The following is a 17,413-nucleotide window of genomic DNA, read 5'->3' as shown; positions in this document are numbered from 1 at the left end:
ACTAGGATCAAAACAACCAACAATTCGATTTCTCGGTCGTTGAAGCCAATTAAGATAGACTACTTGTGGTTTGATCCTATTTCCTCTTATGCAATTTCATGAGTATGTCTTACCCCTTTTGAATATCCATTCAACCATAGTATTCCAAAAACAGTCCATTCAACCAACCATAGTCACCAATTTGAGTTTCACAATGATCGAGAGAGATTAATCACTACGTACAGTTACGCGTAAAAGATATTGATTTAGAAAAAATAAACAGAGACTCATATTGCTCTAAAGAATGAGAAAAGGTTGAATCAACATACCATACATATTTGAGCTTGAATTTGTCAACATTAACACCCAATGCAACACAGGTAGAATAAATTAGTGAGCCACGTCTTTCCCCACAAATAGTCTACTCATATAGTCAATTAGAACACTCTTTTCCCAACACAATTTTGAATTTTCAAGGATCATATCATATAGCATCAGCTCAATATGATGAGTAGACTACTTGCCGGGAAAGAAGTGGGTGGATTGAACATGGTGTTAGATGGAGACAGACATTTATAATGGAACCCTACTCTAGTGGTACAAGAAACATAGATACAACACAATGATGAATGACAAACAAATTAATGTTGATATAGCAAACAAAGTTTCTTGTTTTTTTTTTTTGCACAAGTTTCTCAAACAGATTTTTGTTACACTCTTATACTAAAATTGCGAATGTGGAATAGAGTATTGCGCAAGTGATGACATTAGTCATTACATGGAAATAAAGACCATTTTCAAGTATTTTTAGAGGTTTTTGACCTAAATCATGAAGAATGAAACATTGATTTGAAGCTACATGCGAAGAAAGATAGCAAATGAAAATTGGTGGATTGTATAGTATTTTTACGCCTAAAACGGAAGTTTTTCCGCCTGGGGCGGAAATTTCACTGAAGAACCAAGATTGCTCTCTGTTTTGCCGTTTCAGGCGGAAAAAGCTGTGCCTGAAACGTAATTCTTTACGCCTGAGGCGGAAATTCTGTGCCTCAGGCGGAAAACGTTACTTTTGATCATTTTTATAAAAAGGAAACATCAGATCTGGATCATTATCGAATTTGAAACACTGAGAACAGCATTTGGAGCGATTTTGGAGGATCAAGAGCAACCAAGCAAGGATTCAAGTGTGGAAACACATCAAGATTCTTCTTGTAATTATGCTTTCTTTCATTTTATTTGATGTAATTTCTGAATTTGCAATGTCTAGCTAAATTCTCATGATTGGTCCTTAGGTGATTCTAATTACTTTTGATCTTGAACTATGTGATTGTCATATGATATGATTAATGAATTACGAAGTTAGTTTCTATTGATTGTTCTTTGTGCTTAATGCTTTGTATGAATTCGCGACTTATATGATGATTGCAATGATTTGTTTTACTATGACGATAGGAATAAATCATCGATCTAGGAACGATTGATCAATTAATTTTCACTTAAGAAATTTTGGATTGTTAATTGAGATTAAGAGATTAAAGTTTTTCTTCCTCACATGATCATAGGTCTTACTAAGAAATTAGGGATTGATGATCATGAGAGAGGATTATGTTACCAAGACATTGGGCATAATCAATTGTGTTTTAATCAAATCATGAAACTAATTTGAATAATTCGTTATCATACATGGCGTTACCAAGAGAAATAGTAATTAGATGACCCAAAAAGGACCAATCGCTTTTCTTACATCAATCTAAACACCAAAGCAATTCCAAAGTTTAAAAGTTTTAACTTGAAACCAAACAAGAACCCCCTTTTTACAATTTATGTCAATTTACATGAGTATGTCTTCAAATTACAATTGATTTACAACAATCCCTGCGGAAAGAACGATTTTATTATACTACTTGACGGCTATTTAGTACACTTGCTAAATTTCTATCAAGTTTTTGGCGCCGTTGCCGGGGATTGTTGATTAAATCAACAAGGCAATTGAGTCATACTTTTAAATTTTATTGTTTTATTGATTAAGTTTTTGTTTATTTTAATTATAAATATATATAAAAAAAAAATATAAGTTCTGAATTTTATTTTCATTTTCATTCTTGTGTAGTGCAGTTGCTTCTTAAGGTATTTTCTGGTTGTTTATGCAAGGTAGGAAAGTAGCAAGAGAACTTGTCTTTGATCCTGAAATAGAGAAAACAGCTAAAGCAAACAGGAAAGCAGTTCGGTTAGCCCGAGAGGCTGCCCGGTTAGCAGGTGTTGCACAAGAAAGTAGTGAAGAAGCGGTTTCTAGTCCAAACACAACGGACAACGAAGCCAACATCATGGCTGAAAATCCACCACCACCTCCACCAGTTGTGCCTGAGAGGTTGTTAGGTGACTATGGGCAAAGAAACAATGGAGAGCTTGCCAATCTGGGTTTCCAACCGAGAAATCATGTGTCATTTGATATCAAGAATTCAGTGCTCAGCGCCCTCAAGGAGAATCAATACTCAGGGGCAGAAACACAATGTCCAAATCTCCACCTGGAGCATTTCTATGAAGCTTGTGACTATACAGACCCACCAGGAGTATCTGAATCAGATAAAAGATTAAGGCTTTTCAAGTACTCGTTAACTGGAAGAGCTAAAGACTGGCTGGACACAATACCACCTAACACCATCAATACTTGGCAAGAGCTAGAGATGAAGTTCATGGATAGGTACTTTCCAATTCACAAGTATTTGGAAAGAAGAGCTGACATTACAAGTTTTGAGCAAGGAGACTCCGAAACATTGTATGATGCCTGGGAAAGATTCAAACTGAGCCTGAAGAAGTGTCCTAAGCATGGGCTCGATAGTCATACTCAAATGCAGCATTTCACACAAGGATTGAGAGCTCAAACTAGAATGTTTCTAGATGCATCGGCAGGTGGATCTTTGAAAAATAAAAATCAAACTCAAGCTAGAGAGTTGGTGGAGTCCATGGCTCAAAATGAGTACAGAGTTGAAAATGATCGTGGTGCAAAGAAGAAGGCAGGCATGATAGAGCTTGATACTCAAACTGCTCTTTTGGCCCAATCTACATTGATGAATTCTCAAATGGCAGCTGTGTTGAAACACCTCACTAGCACTCCTAATGCCCAAATGCCAGTCATGGCAGCTAATGAAGTGAAATGTGATTTTTGTGGACAAGGGCATGCTAATGGCCAATGTTTTCCTGAAGGGTCAGAAGAGGCAAAGTACCTAGCCAACTTCAAAAGGAACAACCCAAAGTATGATCCATATTCAAACACTTATAACCCAGGTTGGAGAGATCATCCAAACTTTGGTTGGGGAGGAAATCAAAACTCAAATCAATCTCAACAACAATCTTCTTCACAAAACTCTCAACAAAGGAGACCTTCTCAATTAGAGGATACACTTACTCAATTCATAAAGGTGACTCAAGGGAACTTCGAAGCTATGAAGGTTAGCCAAGATCAAATGAAAGCCAACCAAGATGTTGCCAACAAGAATCATGAAGCTTCAATTAAGAACTTGGAAACTCAAGTTGGGCAATTGTCAAGGCAATTCGCGGCTACTCAAAATAATGGTTTTGAAGGTTCTACAAAGGATAATCCGAGGAATGAAAGTTGCAAGGCGATTAATTTGAGAAATAGAGTGGTTCTTTCACCTGAGATTGTAACGAAGAAAAAGAGTGAGCCTAGTGTTGAGGGAGTGAAAGAAAAAAATAATGTTGAGGGAGAAGTTGAACATGAAAATGAGGGAGAAGTTGAGAATGAGTTAGAGAAAATGATTGAGAGTGAGAAAGAGGAGTTAGTTGAAGATGAGAAAGAGAAAAAAATTGAAAAAGAGAATGATGAGAAGTTAGTTGAAAAGAAAGGCAAGGGTGTAGAGGAGAAAGAAAGTTCTGTCCATGCTAAATTGCCATATCCGCGCAAGAAGAAGGCAAAGGCTAATGATCATCAACAATTCAAAAAGTTTATGAAGATGCTTCATGATCTCCAAATTAACATTCCTTTTGCTGAAGTGTTGGAACAAATGCCTGTCTATGCTAAATTCATGAAAGATCTCTTGACAAAGAAAAGGAAACCTCTTGATGATGACACAGTTGATATGACAGAGGAATGTAGCGCCATAATTCAAAAGAAGCTTCCTCAAAAGAAGAAAGATCCGGGAAGTTTTACTATCCCATGTTCTATTGGCAACATTTCCGTTGGTCGAGCTCTATGTGATTTGGGAGCAAGCATAAATCTCATGCCATTGTCAATGATGAAAAAGATTCCGGGAGCCGTTGCTAAACCTACAAAAATGCAACTCTCTTTGGCTGATCGATCAATAGTACATCCATATGGCATACTACATGATGTTTTGGTAAGAGTTGCTGAATTTGTTTTTCCGGCTGATTTTGTAATTCTTGATATGGAAGATGATGCCGAGGTAGAGCCGTTGTTATTGGGTAGGCCATTCTTAGCTACCGGAAGAGCATTGATTGATGTTGAGATGGGAGAACTTATGTTGAGAACACATGGGGAACAAGTCATGTTTAACGTGTTCAAAGCTATGAAACACCATGAGGATGAGCCACAATGTTACAAGGTTGACGTGATTGAGGAAGTGGTAGAAGATGTCTTAGTGGAAGAAACACCATCCTTACCTTTAGAAAGAGTAATTGTTAATTCCATCGATGATTTGGAAGAGGAATGGGACAAGGAGATTGAAATTTGTCTCCGTCAGCTTGAATCATGTAAAGAAGAAGAAGCACAAAAAGATTTTGAAAATGTGTATGCTGTGGAAGAGAAAGCTAGTGGTAAGGAGGACCTAAAAGTTACTATTCCAGAGTTGAAAGAGCTCCCACCTCACTTAAAATATGTTTTCTTAGGAGAAGATGCTTCACAACCGGCAATCATAAGCAGCAGGTTGAGTTCTTTGGAAGCAGAGAAGCTAACTAGAGTCTTGCGAGAAAATAAAGAAGCCATGGGTTGGAGCATCTCTGATTTGAAAGGGATTAGTCCCGGATTCTGTATGCATAAGATAAAAATGGAAGATGAATACAAACCTGTGGTGCAACCTCAAAGAAGATTAAATCCAACCATGAAAGAAGTGGTGAAGAAAGAGGTTCTTAAACTCCTAGAAGCTGGTATGATTTATCCAATCTCGGATAGTGCGTGGGTTAGTCCTGTCCATGTGGTCCCGAAAAAAGGTGGTATGACAGTTGTGAGAAATGAAAAAAATGAACTGATACCCACTCGAACCGTCACTGGGTGGCGGATGTGTATAGACTACAGGCGGTTGAACTCGGCAACAAGGAAGGACCATTTTCCTCTTCCATTCATGGACCAAATGTTGGAAAGGCTTGCAGGGCAGGCCTATTATTGCTTTTTGGATGGATATTCTGGGTACAATCAGATTGTGGTAGACCCAGAGGATCAGGAGAAAACAGCTTTTACTTGTCCTTTTGGAGTATTTGCTTACCGGAAGATGCCTTTCGGGTTGTGCAACGCACCGGCCACATTCCAGCGGTGTATGCTATCTATTTTTGCTGATATGATGGAGGACACAATCGAGGTATTTATGGATGATTTTTCTGTGTTTGGTAAGTCTTTTGATAAATGTTTAGCCAATTTGAATGCCGTATTGAAGAGATGCATAAGTACCAATTTAGTTTTAAATTGGGAAAAATGTCATTTTATGGTTAAAGAAGGTATTGTGCTTGGACACAAAATCTCTTCAAAGGGCATTCAAGTTGACCAAGCAAAGATAGAGGTTATTAAGGAATTGCCTCCTCCCGTGAATGTTAAGGGAGTGAGAAGCTTCTTGGGTCATGCCGGTTTCTATCGGCGTTTCATCAAAGACTTTTCGAAAATAGCTAAGCCCTTAAGTAACCTCCTTGTGAAGGAAAATGAATTCAAATTTGATGATGAATGTTTGAATGCTTTTGTTGTGATTAAAGAAAAGTTGGTCACCGCGCCCATAATCGTTACACCTAATTGGGATCTCCCTTTTGAATTAATGTGTGATGCAAGTGATTATGCGGTTGGAGCGGTGCTTGGCCAACGACATGCGAAATTTTTCCATGCTATATATTATGCAAGCAAGGTTTTGAATGAAAACCAAATCAATTACACAACTACTGAAAAAGAGTTGCTTGCAATAGTATTTGCTTTGGAAAAATTTCGCTCTTATCTGATTGGATCGAAAGTTGTTGTTTTTTCAGATCACTCGGCACTTAAGTACCTCCTCACAAAAGGCGACTCAAAGCCTAGACTCTTGAGGTGGGTACTACTTTTGCAGGAATTTGATTTGGAGATAAAAGACAAGAAAGGTGTGGAGAATGTGGTCGCGGACCATTTGTCAAGGCTAGAAAATCCAATGGTGACCACAAAAGAGAAGTGCATTAACGAAGAGTTCCCGGATGAAAAATTGCTGATGGTTTCTAAAAGGCCTTGGTTTGCTGACATGGCTAATTTCAAAGCAGGAAATGAAATTCCGGAGGACTATTCCTATCAACAAAAGAAGAAATTCTTTAGAGATGCTAACTTCTATTTTTGGGATGATCCATACCTATTTAAGGTGGGGCAAGATGGCTTGATCCGTAGATGTGTTGATGAGGAAGAGGCACAAAGCATAATGTGGCATTGCCACAGTTCTCCATATGGTGGTCATCACAGCGGTCCACGAACAGCAGCAAAGGTGCTTCAAAGTGGTTTCTTTTGGCCGACACTGTTTGCAGATTGTGTAGAGTTTGCTAGAAGATGTGATAATTGCCAGAGGACCGGCAATGTTTCAAAGCGGGATGAGATGCCTCTAAACCAAATGCTCGAAGTAGAACCTTTTGATTGTTGGGGGATTGATTTCATGGGACCTTTTCCATCTTCACGGTCTAACCTTCATATATTGGTGTGTGTAGATTATGTTACAAAATGGGTGGAAGCTATTCCTTGCCAAGCAAATGACTCTCATACCGTGGTCAAGTTTCTTAAAGAAAATATTTTTACTCGGTTTGGGGTTCCTAGAATTCTCATTAGTGATGGAGGCAAACATTTTTGTAACAAATACTTGGAGAATGTCTTGGAGAAATACAATGTTAAGCACAAGGTGGCCACTCCATACCATCCTCAGACAAGTGGACAAGTTGAAGTATCTAACCGGCAATTGAAACAAATTCTGGAGAAAACGGTTTCTACTTCAAGAAAAGACTGGTCAATGAAGCTTAATGATACACTTTGGGCTTATAGAACCGCGTTCAAGACACACTTGGGGTTCTCTCCGTACCAACTAGTTTATGGCAAAGCATGTCACCTACCGGTTGAGCTAGAACACAAGGCATATTGGGCTGTGAAATTTTTAAATTTTGATGCAGGTCTTGCGGGGGAGAAAAGATTGCTTAAGCTGAATGAACTTGAAGAATGGCGGATGCAAGCATATGAAAATGCCGTGATTTTTAAAGCAAGAACAAAGAAGTATCATGATAAAGGGTTGGTAAGAAAGGAGTTTAAGAAAGGACAGCAAGTCTTGTTGTTCAATTCTCGTTTAAGGTTATTCCCGGGTAAGCTGATGTCTCGGTGGTCTGGTCCGTTTGTCATTAAGGAAGTTTTTCCACACGGGGCTGTGGAAATTTTTACACCAGGAGAGGAGGAGAAATCTTTCAAAGTAAATGGACAAAGACTCAAGTTTTATAAGGGAGGAGATTTTAATCGCCACAAGGTGGCAGTACTTTTCGAAGACCCTTAAGGTTTCGAGACCGTCAAGCTAATGACGCTAAAAGTAGCGCTGCTTGGGAGGCAACCCAAGGTTTTATTTAACCGTAATAGTTTTTCTTTTGAGTTTTTGTGTTTTGCAGGTCAAATTGAAAAAAAAGAGGAGTGTGAAAAGTGTACAACCAGGAAATTACGTTTGGGGCGAAAAAAATGGAGCCTAAGGCGTAAAAATTTTGAAGAAAATTCATGTGCTCTCTGTTTTGCCGTTTGGGGCGGAAGAAATTACGTTTGGGGCGTAAAAATCCTGAAGAAATTGGATTGCTCAATATTTTTACGTTTTAGGCGGAAAAATTGCCGTTTGGGGCGGAAAATCACAATGAAAAAAATGGTGCTTACTGTTTTGCCGTTTCAGGCGGAAAAGCTTACGTTTTAGGCGGAATTTGCGCGTTTTAGGCGAAAGAAACACACATGAAACCCTCATTCCTTCTCTCAAACTTCATCTTCTTCAACAAACCTTATCCTTTCTCTCAAACTTCATCTCCTTCCTCACACAAATCCTCCATTAACAACCATCCAAACCTTCAAACCCAACACAAATCCTTCATTAAAACAACAACCACAACAAATTCACCCATTATCTTTCACCAATTTCATCCTCAAATCTCAAACCCCTCTTGAACCTAAACCTCCCAAATCCTTCAAACTCCATTAAAACAACAACCTCTCTCACACCCATAACACCAAACCCACGAAATTTCTTCCATCTAACTCTATTCTTCAAAACCCATCATTAACAACAACCAATTCTTCAAATTTTTCCAAAACCCAAAATCAAAAACCCTTCAAAACCCTACACGAAAATTCACCCAAAAACACCATAAATCTTCATCTTTTCCATCACTCACCCATAACCCATCACCCTTCTCAATCTTTACCTTTCACACCATGAAGAACATATTCAAAAAATCCTCAAAAGACAAGGAAGTTGAAGTTGGGTCTTCAAAATCAAGGTCAAAAGTGGTGAAGAAAAGGAGAGTAGTCCGAACTCCTACACCGTCACCTTCGCCTTCTCCTCCACCATCACCGCCTAGAGAGCAATCACCACCTCCTCCAACGCCGGTTGTGATTGAAATTCCTCGGTCACGTTTTGTTCGTCCAACGGCCTACAATCGGTACCAGACTCTCAAAAGTAAGGACTTCAAACCTGAAAGGCGTCTCACTGATGAAGTGCTAGCATTTCCCTTAATTGAGGCAGAATTCCGCAACAGGCATTGGTATGAGTTTAATTTCTGTCTTCGGTCTGGAAATCGTACTTTAGCATTAGAATTTTTGAGTAATGCATGGCGAGTGAAAAATTCGTCACCACGGATTGCTAAAGTACGCGGGGTAGATGTAGACTACTCCCCGGAAACTATAAATAGGATATTTCATTTTAATGTTCCTGAATTCTGTGTTCTGAATCATCGACGTGAGAATAGGGCAACCATGGCATCAGATAAGCGTGAGGCTTTAAAATCTCAGCTGACTGCACCCGGAAGTGTGTGGGTGAGACCTTCTAGGCAGCTCCCACCCCAGCGGTTTAAAACCGCTCATTTGTTGGATATTCCACGGATTTGGGCTGAATTTTGGATAAATAACGTGGAGCCAAGTGGGAACAATTCTGAGATTCCTATGGATATAGGGCTAGCACTCCAAGCTATTTTGTTAGGTGAAGACATAGACTTGGGCACAATTCTGAGTGATGATTTGTCTGCAATTATCCAGAAAGATCCCGGGTCATATAGTCTAACACACCTCTGTTTGATCACTAAACTGTGTCTGGATCAAAATGTTGCTGCTTTTGATGATGATCAAATGGAAGAGCCTAGAAAAGTCACTACGGCTTTTGTTAGAGATGTGAGAAGAAAGACTTTCGGGAAGACATTCATTCCATTTGCTGATGTGGATGATGTAATGGATTACACGGTTGAGGGAGGAGGTGAAGAAAGGGAGGAGAATGTTGAAAATGTGATGCACCATGAAGTGCCACAGGCTCCGGAGATGGAGGGTTTTCCAGCTCCGCAATTTGATGTGAATGTTCTTGCTGACATGGTGTGGAAAATGGACATGAGCACCCAACAGGGCATTGATATGGCGGACCACTATGACACTTCATCCGCCTTATGGCAAGCATCCATGCGTTACCGGGAGCAAGTCCCGGCATATTTCTATCCGAGATATCCAACAATGCATGAATTTGATGAAGCTCACAATCAAAGAGTTAGGAGCATGGCGGCTACACATGAAAGGAACCGTGCTACCTACATTCGCCAAAGGAGGGCAGCTGGCCTTCCAGATGAAGGAGGGTCCTCATCAATGCAATTTCCTGGAAATCTGCCTCGTTTTGATCATGATCACAACATGCCCGAGCAGGATTGAGGTTTTGTGCCATTCACCTTTACTGTCCTTCTCCTCTATAGATTCTTTTTGGCCTGTGTATTATGATTCCTTTGTTTAATTTGTTGCATGCTTGATGTTGGTCTATAATAAGTACTTGAGCTAGTCGTTGTGTTTTCTTTGAATGTTTTAGTCTTTTTGAAAACTTCACACTATTGAAATTTGTTTGGCTATCATCTTAGATTCAAAATTGTTGACCAAATGTGTGATATGAATTTGTGATGTTTTTGATTGTTTCGGATGCATCATAGTGATGATTTAGGCAAGGCTTAGGGACTCTCACAAATATTGACCATAGTTTAATTCAGCCAAAAACTGTGAGATTTTGAGCCCAAACACTGATTTCTTTTGATGATTATGAGAATTCCACACTTAGCTATGTCTCTAGAATTTGCGCATGTTCTCTTTAATTGATTTATTGTTGTGATGTACACACGAGGCAAGTTGTTTGGTACCTTGAGCCTGTTCTAGCCACCCTTATCATTGCTTATCCGTTGTTTAACCCCTTTTGAGCCTAAAGAAAAAATGTTTTGTTTGTATCTGACCCAAGTTATCAAAATAATATATAAAAAAAAAAAAAAATGATTTTCTTGGAGAATTAGATACCTTTAGTGGTTTTTGCACAATGCATTACACTAAGTTTGGGGTTGCTTTTGGAACTAGCAACAACTTAAGTTTGGGGTGGATATACTATACTAGAGAACTAAAAAAATTATGAAAGAAAAATTCCAAATTATGAAAGAAAAATTCAAAAGTTCACCAAGAAAAGAAGTATCGAAAAAAAAAAAAAAAGAAGAAAAAAAAAAATAATAATCATGGTGATCTTTTTGAAAACAAAAAGGAATTTTGTGAATTGTTCTCTAAGTATAAATTCTTACAAAGTAGGGTGGGGTGTTGTATCTATTTGACTCAGTGGTATCTAATTTCAAGTTTTTTTACTCACTTACCAGAAAAGCCACCATCCACCTTTTAACCAGGCCACGTTATAACCTTTAAAAGTCCTCTAATGTGTGTGCTCATGACATGGTGATTGATTTTTGAGAATGTCTGCAAATTTATAGTAGTCTAGTTATGATGTGTTGATTGAGTGATTATATTACCCTTAAACAGGAGAGTCGGTGAGGGTGTGAAGAAATTAAGTATGGTCAATCTTTGTTTGATGCTCTTTGTTTTGCCTAAATTTGAAACTGTGTGTACTTGAATCATGACGAAATTGATCATTGAAATATCATGCAAATTACGTCTAACTTGATTGGGTTTGAGTTTGTTTAGCCAGATGAATCGAGGTAGTGTTTTGTTTTCCTGGAGATTGAGATATTCCTTGAGGACAAGGAAAAGTTCAAGTTTGGGGTTGTGATGACATTAGTCATTACATGGAAATAAAGACCATTTTCAAGTATTTTTAGAGGTTTTTGACCTAAATCATGAAGAATGAAACATTGATTTGAAGCTACATGCGAAGAAAGATAGCAAATGAAAATTGGTGGATTGTATAGTATTTTTACGCCTAAAACGGAAGTTTTTCCGCCTGGGGCGGAAATTTCACTGAAGAACCAAGATTGCTCTCTGTTTTGCCGTTTCAGGCGGAAAAAGCTGTGCCTGAAACGTAATTCTTTACGCCTGAGGCGGAAATTCTGTGCCTCAGGCGGAAAACGTTACTTTTGATCATTTTTATAAAAAGGAAACATCAGATCTGGATCATTATCGAATTTGAAACACTGAGAACAGCATTTGGAGCGATTTTGGAGGATCAAGAGCAACCAAGCAAGGATTCAAGTGTGGAAACACATCAAGATTCTTCTTGTAATTATGCTTTCTTTCATTTTATTTGATGTAATTTCTGAATTTGCAATGTCTAGCTAAATTCTCATGATTGGTCCTTAGGTGATTCTAATTACTTTTGATCTTGAACTATGTGATTGTCATATGATATGATTAATGAATTACGAAGTTAGTTTCTATTGATTGTTCTTTGTGCTTAATGCTTTGTATGAATTCGCGACTTATATGATGATTGCAATGATTTGTTTTACTATGACGATAGGAATAAATCATCGATCTAGGAACGATTGATCAATTAATTTTCACTTAAGAAATTTTGGATTGTTAATTGAGATTAAGAGATTAAAGTTTTTCTTCCTCACATGATCATAGGTCTTACTAAGAAATTAGGGATTGATGATCATGAGAGAGGATTATGTTACCAAGACATTGGGCATAATCAATTGTGTTTTAATCAAATCATGAAACTAATTTGAATAATTCGTTATCATACATGGCGTTACCAAGAGAAATAGTAATTAGATGACCCAAAAAGGACCAATCGCTTTTCTTACATCAATCTAAACACCAAAGCAATTCCAAAGTTTAAAAGTTTTAACTTGAAACCAAACAAGAACCCCCTTTTTACAATTTATGTCAATTTACATGAGTATGTCTTCAAATTACAATTGATTTACAACAATCCCTGCGGAAAGAACGATTTTATTATACTACTTGACGGCTATTTAGTACACTTGCTAAATTTCTATCAGCAAGTTAAACTAAAATCAATGTTTTTTCGTCACAAACATATTTTTTTTCCTTTAATCTATAGGAACATAAACAATAAAAGATAAATGCCACAAAAATAGAAACAAAAACAGTCAAAAGATTATCAATTGTAACAAGAATACTCATAAAAATAAAACTCAATCTAATAATCTACTTTTGTAAAAAAAAAAAACTAATAATCTACTACTAATAAAATAAATTTAATTCTGAACCAAAAAAAATAAAATAAAGTTAGTGTAGATCAAATGACAATAAAAATGTAGAGAATAAGTTTAGTTCTAATGACTAACTTGTAGGACAAGTTATTGTATAGTTAGTGTAGCATAGCTTATGATGTATCCTAATCTTTGTATATAAGGATCATTGATTGTAACTACAATTCATTCATCCTTAGAGTTGTCATAAAGGGCCGGGCTATCGGGCCGGCCCATTAGCCCTATCCTTTTACATGGGCCGGGCTTCATAAAAAGATGGTCGGGCCTTATCGGGCCGGACCTTATCGGGTCAGGCTTTTTCATGGGCCGGCCCACAGGTTTTTGGGCCGGCCCCTTAAAGAATTGAAAAAATTATTGAAAAAATTTCTATAATATTTTTATTGTTATATTTTGGTCTTATTTTTATGCATAAATTCATATATAATTTTTTATTATTATTTTTGTTGTTTTATTGTTATTATTTGTGTTTTGTTCCTATCTATAATCTGTTTTATTCCTATTTTTAAGCATATCATCTTTTTATATTTTTTTTAATTATTTTTTTTGAGAAATTACAACGAAGGATATAAAACTTGGAATATGGTTATTTTAAGCCTATCATCTTTTTATTGTATTTATTTTATATTTTTTCTATATTCTTTTTTTTTTTACTTAAATTACAATGGATATTTGAAAGATATAAAACTTGGATTTTTTTTTTGTAGTAATAATAATAATAATAATAATATGACAAAAAACTTATTGTATTAAAATGAGATTATTTGTTAGAGATTTGTTTGTTTCTTTGATGAGGATAAAGAGGAAGATATTGTTGTTTGGGAGATTATGTGAGAAAATATAGGGATATGAATTACCTTCATGAAGATTTATATGAGAAATATAACATAAATTTAGTAGAATGTTTCTTTTTCAAAAAAAAAAAAAATTATGAAAATTAGTGGGTCGGCCCATCGGGCCATGTAGGCTTTTGTTTATCAGGCCGGACCATGAAGTTAACGGGCCGGGCTGGGCCGGCCCCTTTATTTTACCAGGCCCCCCAGACCGGGCCAGGCCTGACCGGGCCAACCCCTTTGACAGATCTATTCATCATTGTGGTGTATCTATGTTTCTTGTACCACTATAGTAGGGTTTCATTGTGAATGTCTGTCTCCATCTAACACCATGTTTAGTCCTCCCACTTCTTTCCCGGCAAGTAGTCTACTCATCATATTGAGCTGATGCTATATGATATGATCCTTGAAAATTCAAAATTGTGTTGAAAAAGAGTGATCTAATTCACTATATGAGTAAACTATTTGTGGGGAAAGACGTGGCTCACTAATTGATTCTACCTGTATTGCATTGAGTGTTAATGTTGACAAATTCAAGCTCAAATATGTATGGTATGTTGTTTCAACCTTATCTCATTCTTTAGACCAATATGAGTCTCTATTTATTTTTTCTAAATCAATATCTTTTACGCGTAACTGTACGTAGTGATTAATCTCTCTTGATCATTGTGAAACTCAAATTGGTGACTATGGATGGTTGAATGGGCTGTTTTTGGAATACTATGGTTGAATGGATATTCAAAAGGGGTAAGACATACTCATGAAATTGCATAAGAGGAAATAGGATCAAACCACAAGTAGTCTATCTTAATTGGCTACGACGACCGAGAAATCGAATTGTTGGTTGTTTTGATCCTAGTGAAGACCGATCATATCGCCTCCCTTTAACCCTCTTCTACTTACAAATTCTTTCATCCAATTGCGGTCGAAACCATATCTTCCTGAGGAACATTTCTTGAAAACAAGAGAATGAACAGAATGAGTGTCGTAATCCCTTATCTTGACATACACACCATTCTCAACATGATCATCACCACCAAATATTGGAACAACAAATGCCTCGACACACTTTTTCCCGACAAGTAATCTGCAAGTTACTCTTAGAACGTCGCAAAGCGAATATAGACAAAGGGAAACGTGCAGATTACTTGTCGGGAAAAAATATGCCGAGGCATTTGTTGTTCCAATATTTGGTGGAGATAATGTAGAGAATGATGTAAATGTCAAGATAAGGGATTATGACACTCATTCTGTTCATTCTTTTGATTTCAAGAAATGTTCCTCCGGAAGCTATGGTTTCGACCGCAATTGGATGAAAAAATTTGTTAGTAGAAGAGGGTTAAAGGGAGGCGATATGATCGGTCTTCACTAGGATCAAAACAACCAACAATTCGATTTCTCGGTCGTTGAAGCCAATTAAGATAGACTACTTGTGGTTTGATCCTATTTCCTCTTATGCAATTTCATGAGTATGTCTTACCCCTTTTGAATATCCATTCAACCATAGTATTCCAAAAACAGTCCATTCAACCAACCATAGTCACCAATTTGAGTTTCACAATGATCGAGAGAGATTAATCACTACGTACAGTTACGCGTAAAAGATATTGATTTAGAAAAAATAAATAGAGACTCATATTGCTCTAAAGAATGAGAAAAGGTTGAATCAACATACCATACATATTTGAGCTTGAATTTGTCAACATTAACACCCAATGCAACACAGGTAGAATAAATTAGTGAGCCACGTCTTTCCCCACAAATAGTCTACTCATATAGTCAATTAGAACACTCTTTTCCCAACACAATTTTGAATTTTCAAGGATCATATCATATAGCATCAGCTCAATATGATGAGTAGACTACTTGCCGGGAAAGAAGTGGGTGGATTGAACATGGTGTTAGATGGAGACAGACATTTATAATGGAACCCTACTCTAGTGGTACAAGAAACATAGATACAACACAATGATGAATGACAAACAAATTAATGTTGATATAGCAAACAAAGTTTCTTGTTTTTTTTTTTTGCACAAGTTTCTCAAACAGATTTTTGTTACACTCTTATACTAAAATTGCGAATGTGGAATAGAGTATTGCGCAAGTTAAACTAAAATCAATGTTTTTTCGTCACAAACATATTTTTTTTCCTTTAATCTATAGGAACATATACAATAAAAGATAAATGCCACAAAAATAGAAACAAAAACAGTCAAAAGATTATCAATTGTAACAAGAATACTCATAAAAATAAAACTCAATCTAATAATCTACTTTTGTAAAAAAAAAAAAAAACTAATAATCTACTACTAATAAAATAAATTTAATTCTGAACCAAAAAAAATAAAATAAAGTTAGTGTAGATCAAATGACAATAAAAATGTAGAGAATAAGTTTAGTTCTAATGACTAACTTGTAGGACAAGTTATTGTATAGTTAGTGTAGCATAGCTTATGATGTATCCTAATCTTTGTATATAAGGATCATTGATTGTAACTACAATTCATTCATCCTTAGAGTTGTCATAAAGGGCCGGGCTATTGGGCCGGCCCATTAGCCCTATCCTTTTACATGGGCCGGGCTTCATAAAAAGATGGTCGGGCCTTATCGGGCCGGACCTTATCGGGTCAGGCTTTTTCATGGGCCGGCCCACAGGCTTTTGGGCCGGCCCCTTAAAGAATTGAAAAAATTTCTATAATATTTTTATTGTTATATTTTGGTCTTATTTTTATGCATAAATTCATATATAATTTTTTATTATTATTTTTGTTGTTTTATTGTTATTATTTGTGTTTTGTTCCTATCTATAATCTGTTTTATTCCTATTTTTAAGCATATCATCTTTTTATATTTTTTTTAATTATTTTTTTTGTGAAATTACAACGAAGGATATAAAACTTGGAATATGGTTATTTTAAGCCTATCATCTTTTTATTGTATTTATTTTATATTTTTTCTATATTCTTTTTTTTTTTTTACTTAAATTACAATGGATATTTGAAAGATATAAAACTTGGATTTTTTTTTTTTGTAGTAATAATAATAATAATATGACAAAAAACTTATTGTATTAAAATGAGATTATTTGTTAGAGATTTGTTTGTTTGTTTGATGAGGATAAAGAGGAAGATATTGTTGTTTGGGAGATTATGTGAGAAAATATAGGGATATGAATTACCTTCATGAAGATTTATATGAGAAATATAACATAAATTTAGTAGAATGTTTCTTTTTCAAAAAAAAAACTATGAAAATTAGTGGGCCGGCCCATTGGGCCATGTAGGCTTTTGTTTATCAGGCCGGACCTTGAAGTTAACAGGTCGGGCTGGGCCGGCCCCTTTATTTTACCGGGCCCCCCCCAGACCGGTCAGGCCTGACCGGGCCAGCCCCTTTGAAAGATCTATTCATCATTGTGGTGTATCTATGTTTCTTGTACCACTAGAGTAGGGTTACATTGTGAATGTCTGTCTCCATCTAACACCATGTTAAGTCCTCCCACTTCTTTCCCGGTAAGTAGTTTACTCATCCTATTGAGCTGATGCTATGTGATATGATCCTTGAAAATTCAAAATTGTGTTGTAAAAAGAGTGATATAATTGACTATATGAGTAGACTATTTGTGGGGAAAGACGTGGCTCACTAATTGATTCTACCTGTATTGCATTGAGTGTTAATGTTGACAAATTCAAGCTCAAATATGTATGGTATGTTGTTTCAACCTT

At 36.5% G+C, this 17,413-nt stretch overlaps 1 protein-coding gene across 1 annotated transcript; it reads left to right on the top strand.

The window, feature by feature from the left end:
* The first annotated feature begins 8,267 nt into the window (after positions 1-8,267).
* Positions 8,268-10,075, top strand: LOC123891864. The gene is made up of 2 exons (XM_045941742.1): positions 8,268-8,433; positions 8,474-10,075. The coding sequence occupies exon 2, from the start codon at positions 8,603-8,605 to the stop codon at positions 10,073-10,075; it is 1,473 nt and encodes a 490-aa protein (XP_045797698.1). The 5' UTR covers positions 8,268-8,433; positions 8,474-8,602.
* Positions 10,076-17,413: the final 7,338 nt, after the last annotated feature.

This window comes from Trifolium pratense, linkage group LG1, assembly GCF_020283565.1.
Source record: "Trifolium pratense cultivar HEN17-A07 linkage group LG1, ARS_RC_1.1, whole genome shotgun sequence".
NCBI classification, from domain to species: Eukaryota; Viridiplantae; Streptophyta; class Magnoliopsida; order Fabales; family Fabaceae; genus Trifolium; species Trifolium pratense.
Note: the sequence above shows the minus strand (reverse complement) of the source record. Positions and strands in the feature narration are given on the sequence as shown.

What these genes read in the sequence shown, in the direction of transcription:
- LOC123891864 (XM_045941742.1), top strand. Translation starts at nt 8,603, where the DNA reads ATGAAGAACATATTCAAAAAATCCTCAAAAGACAAGGAAGTTGAAGTT.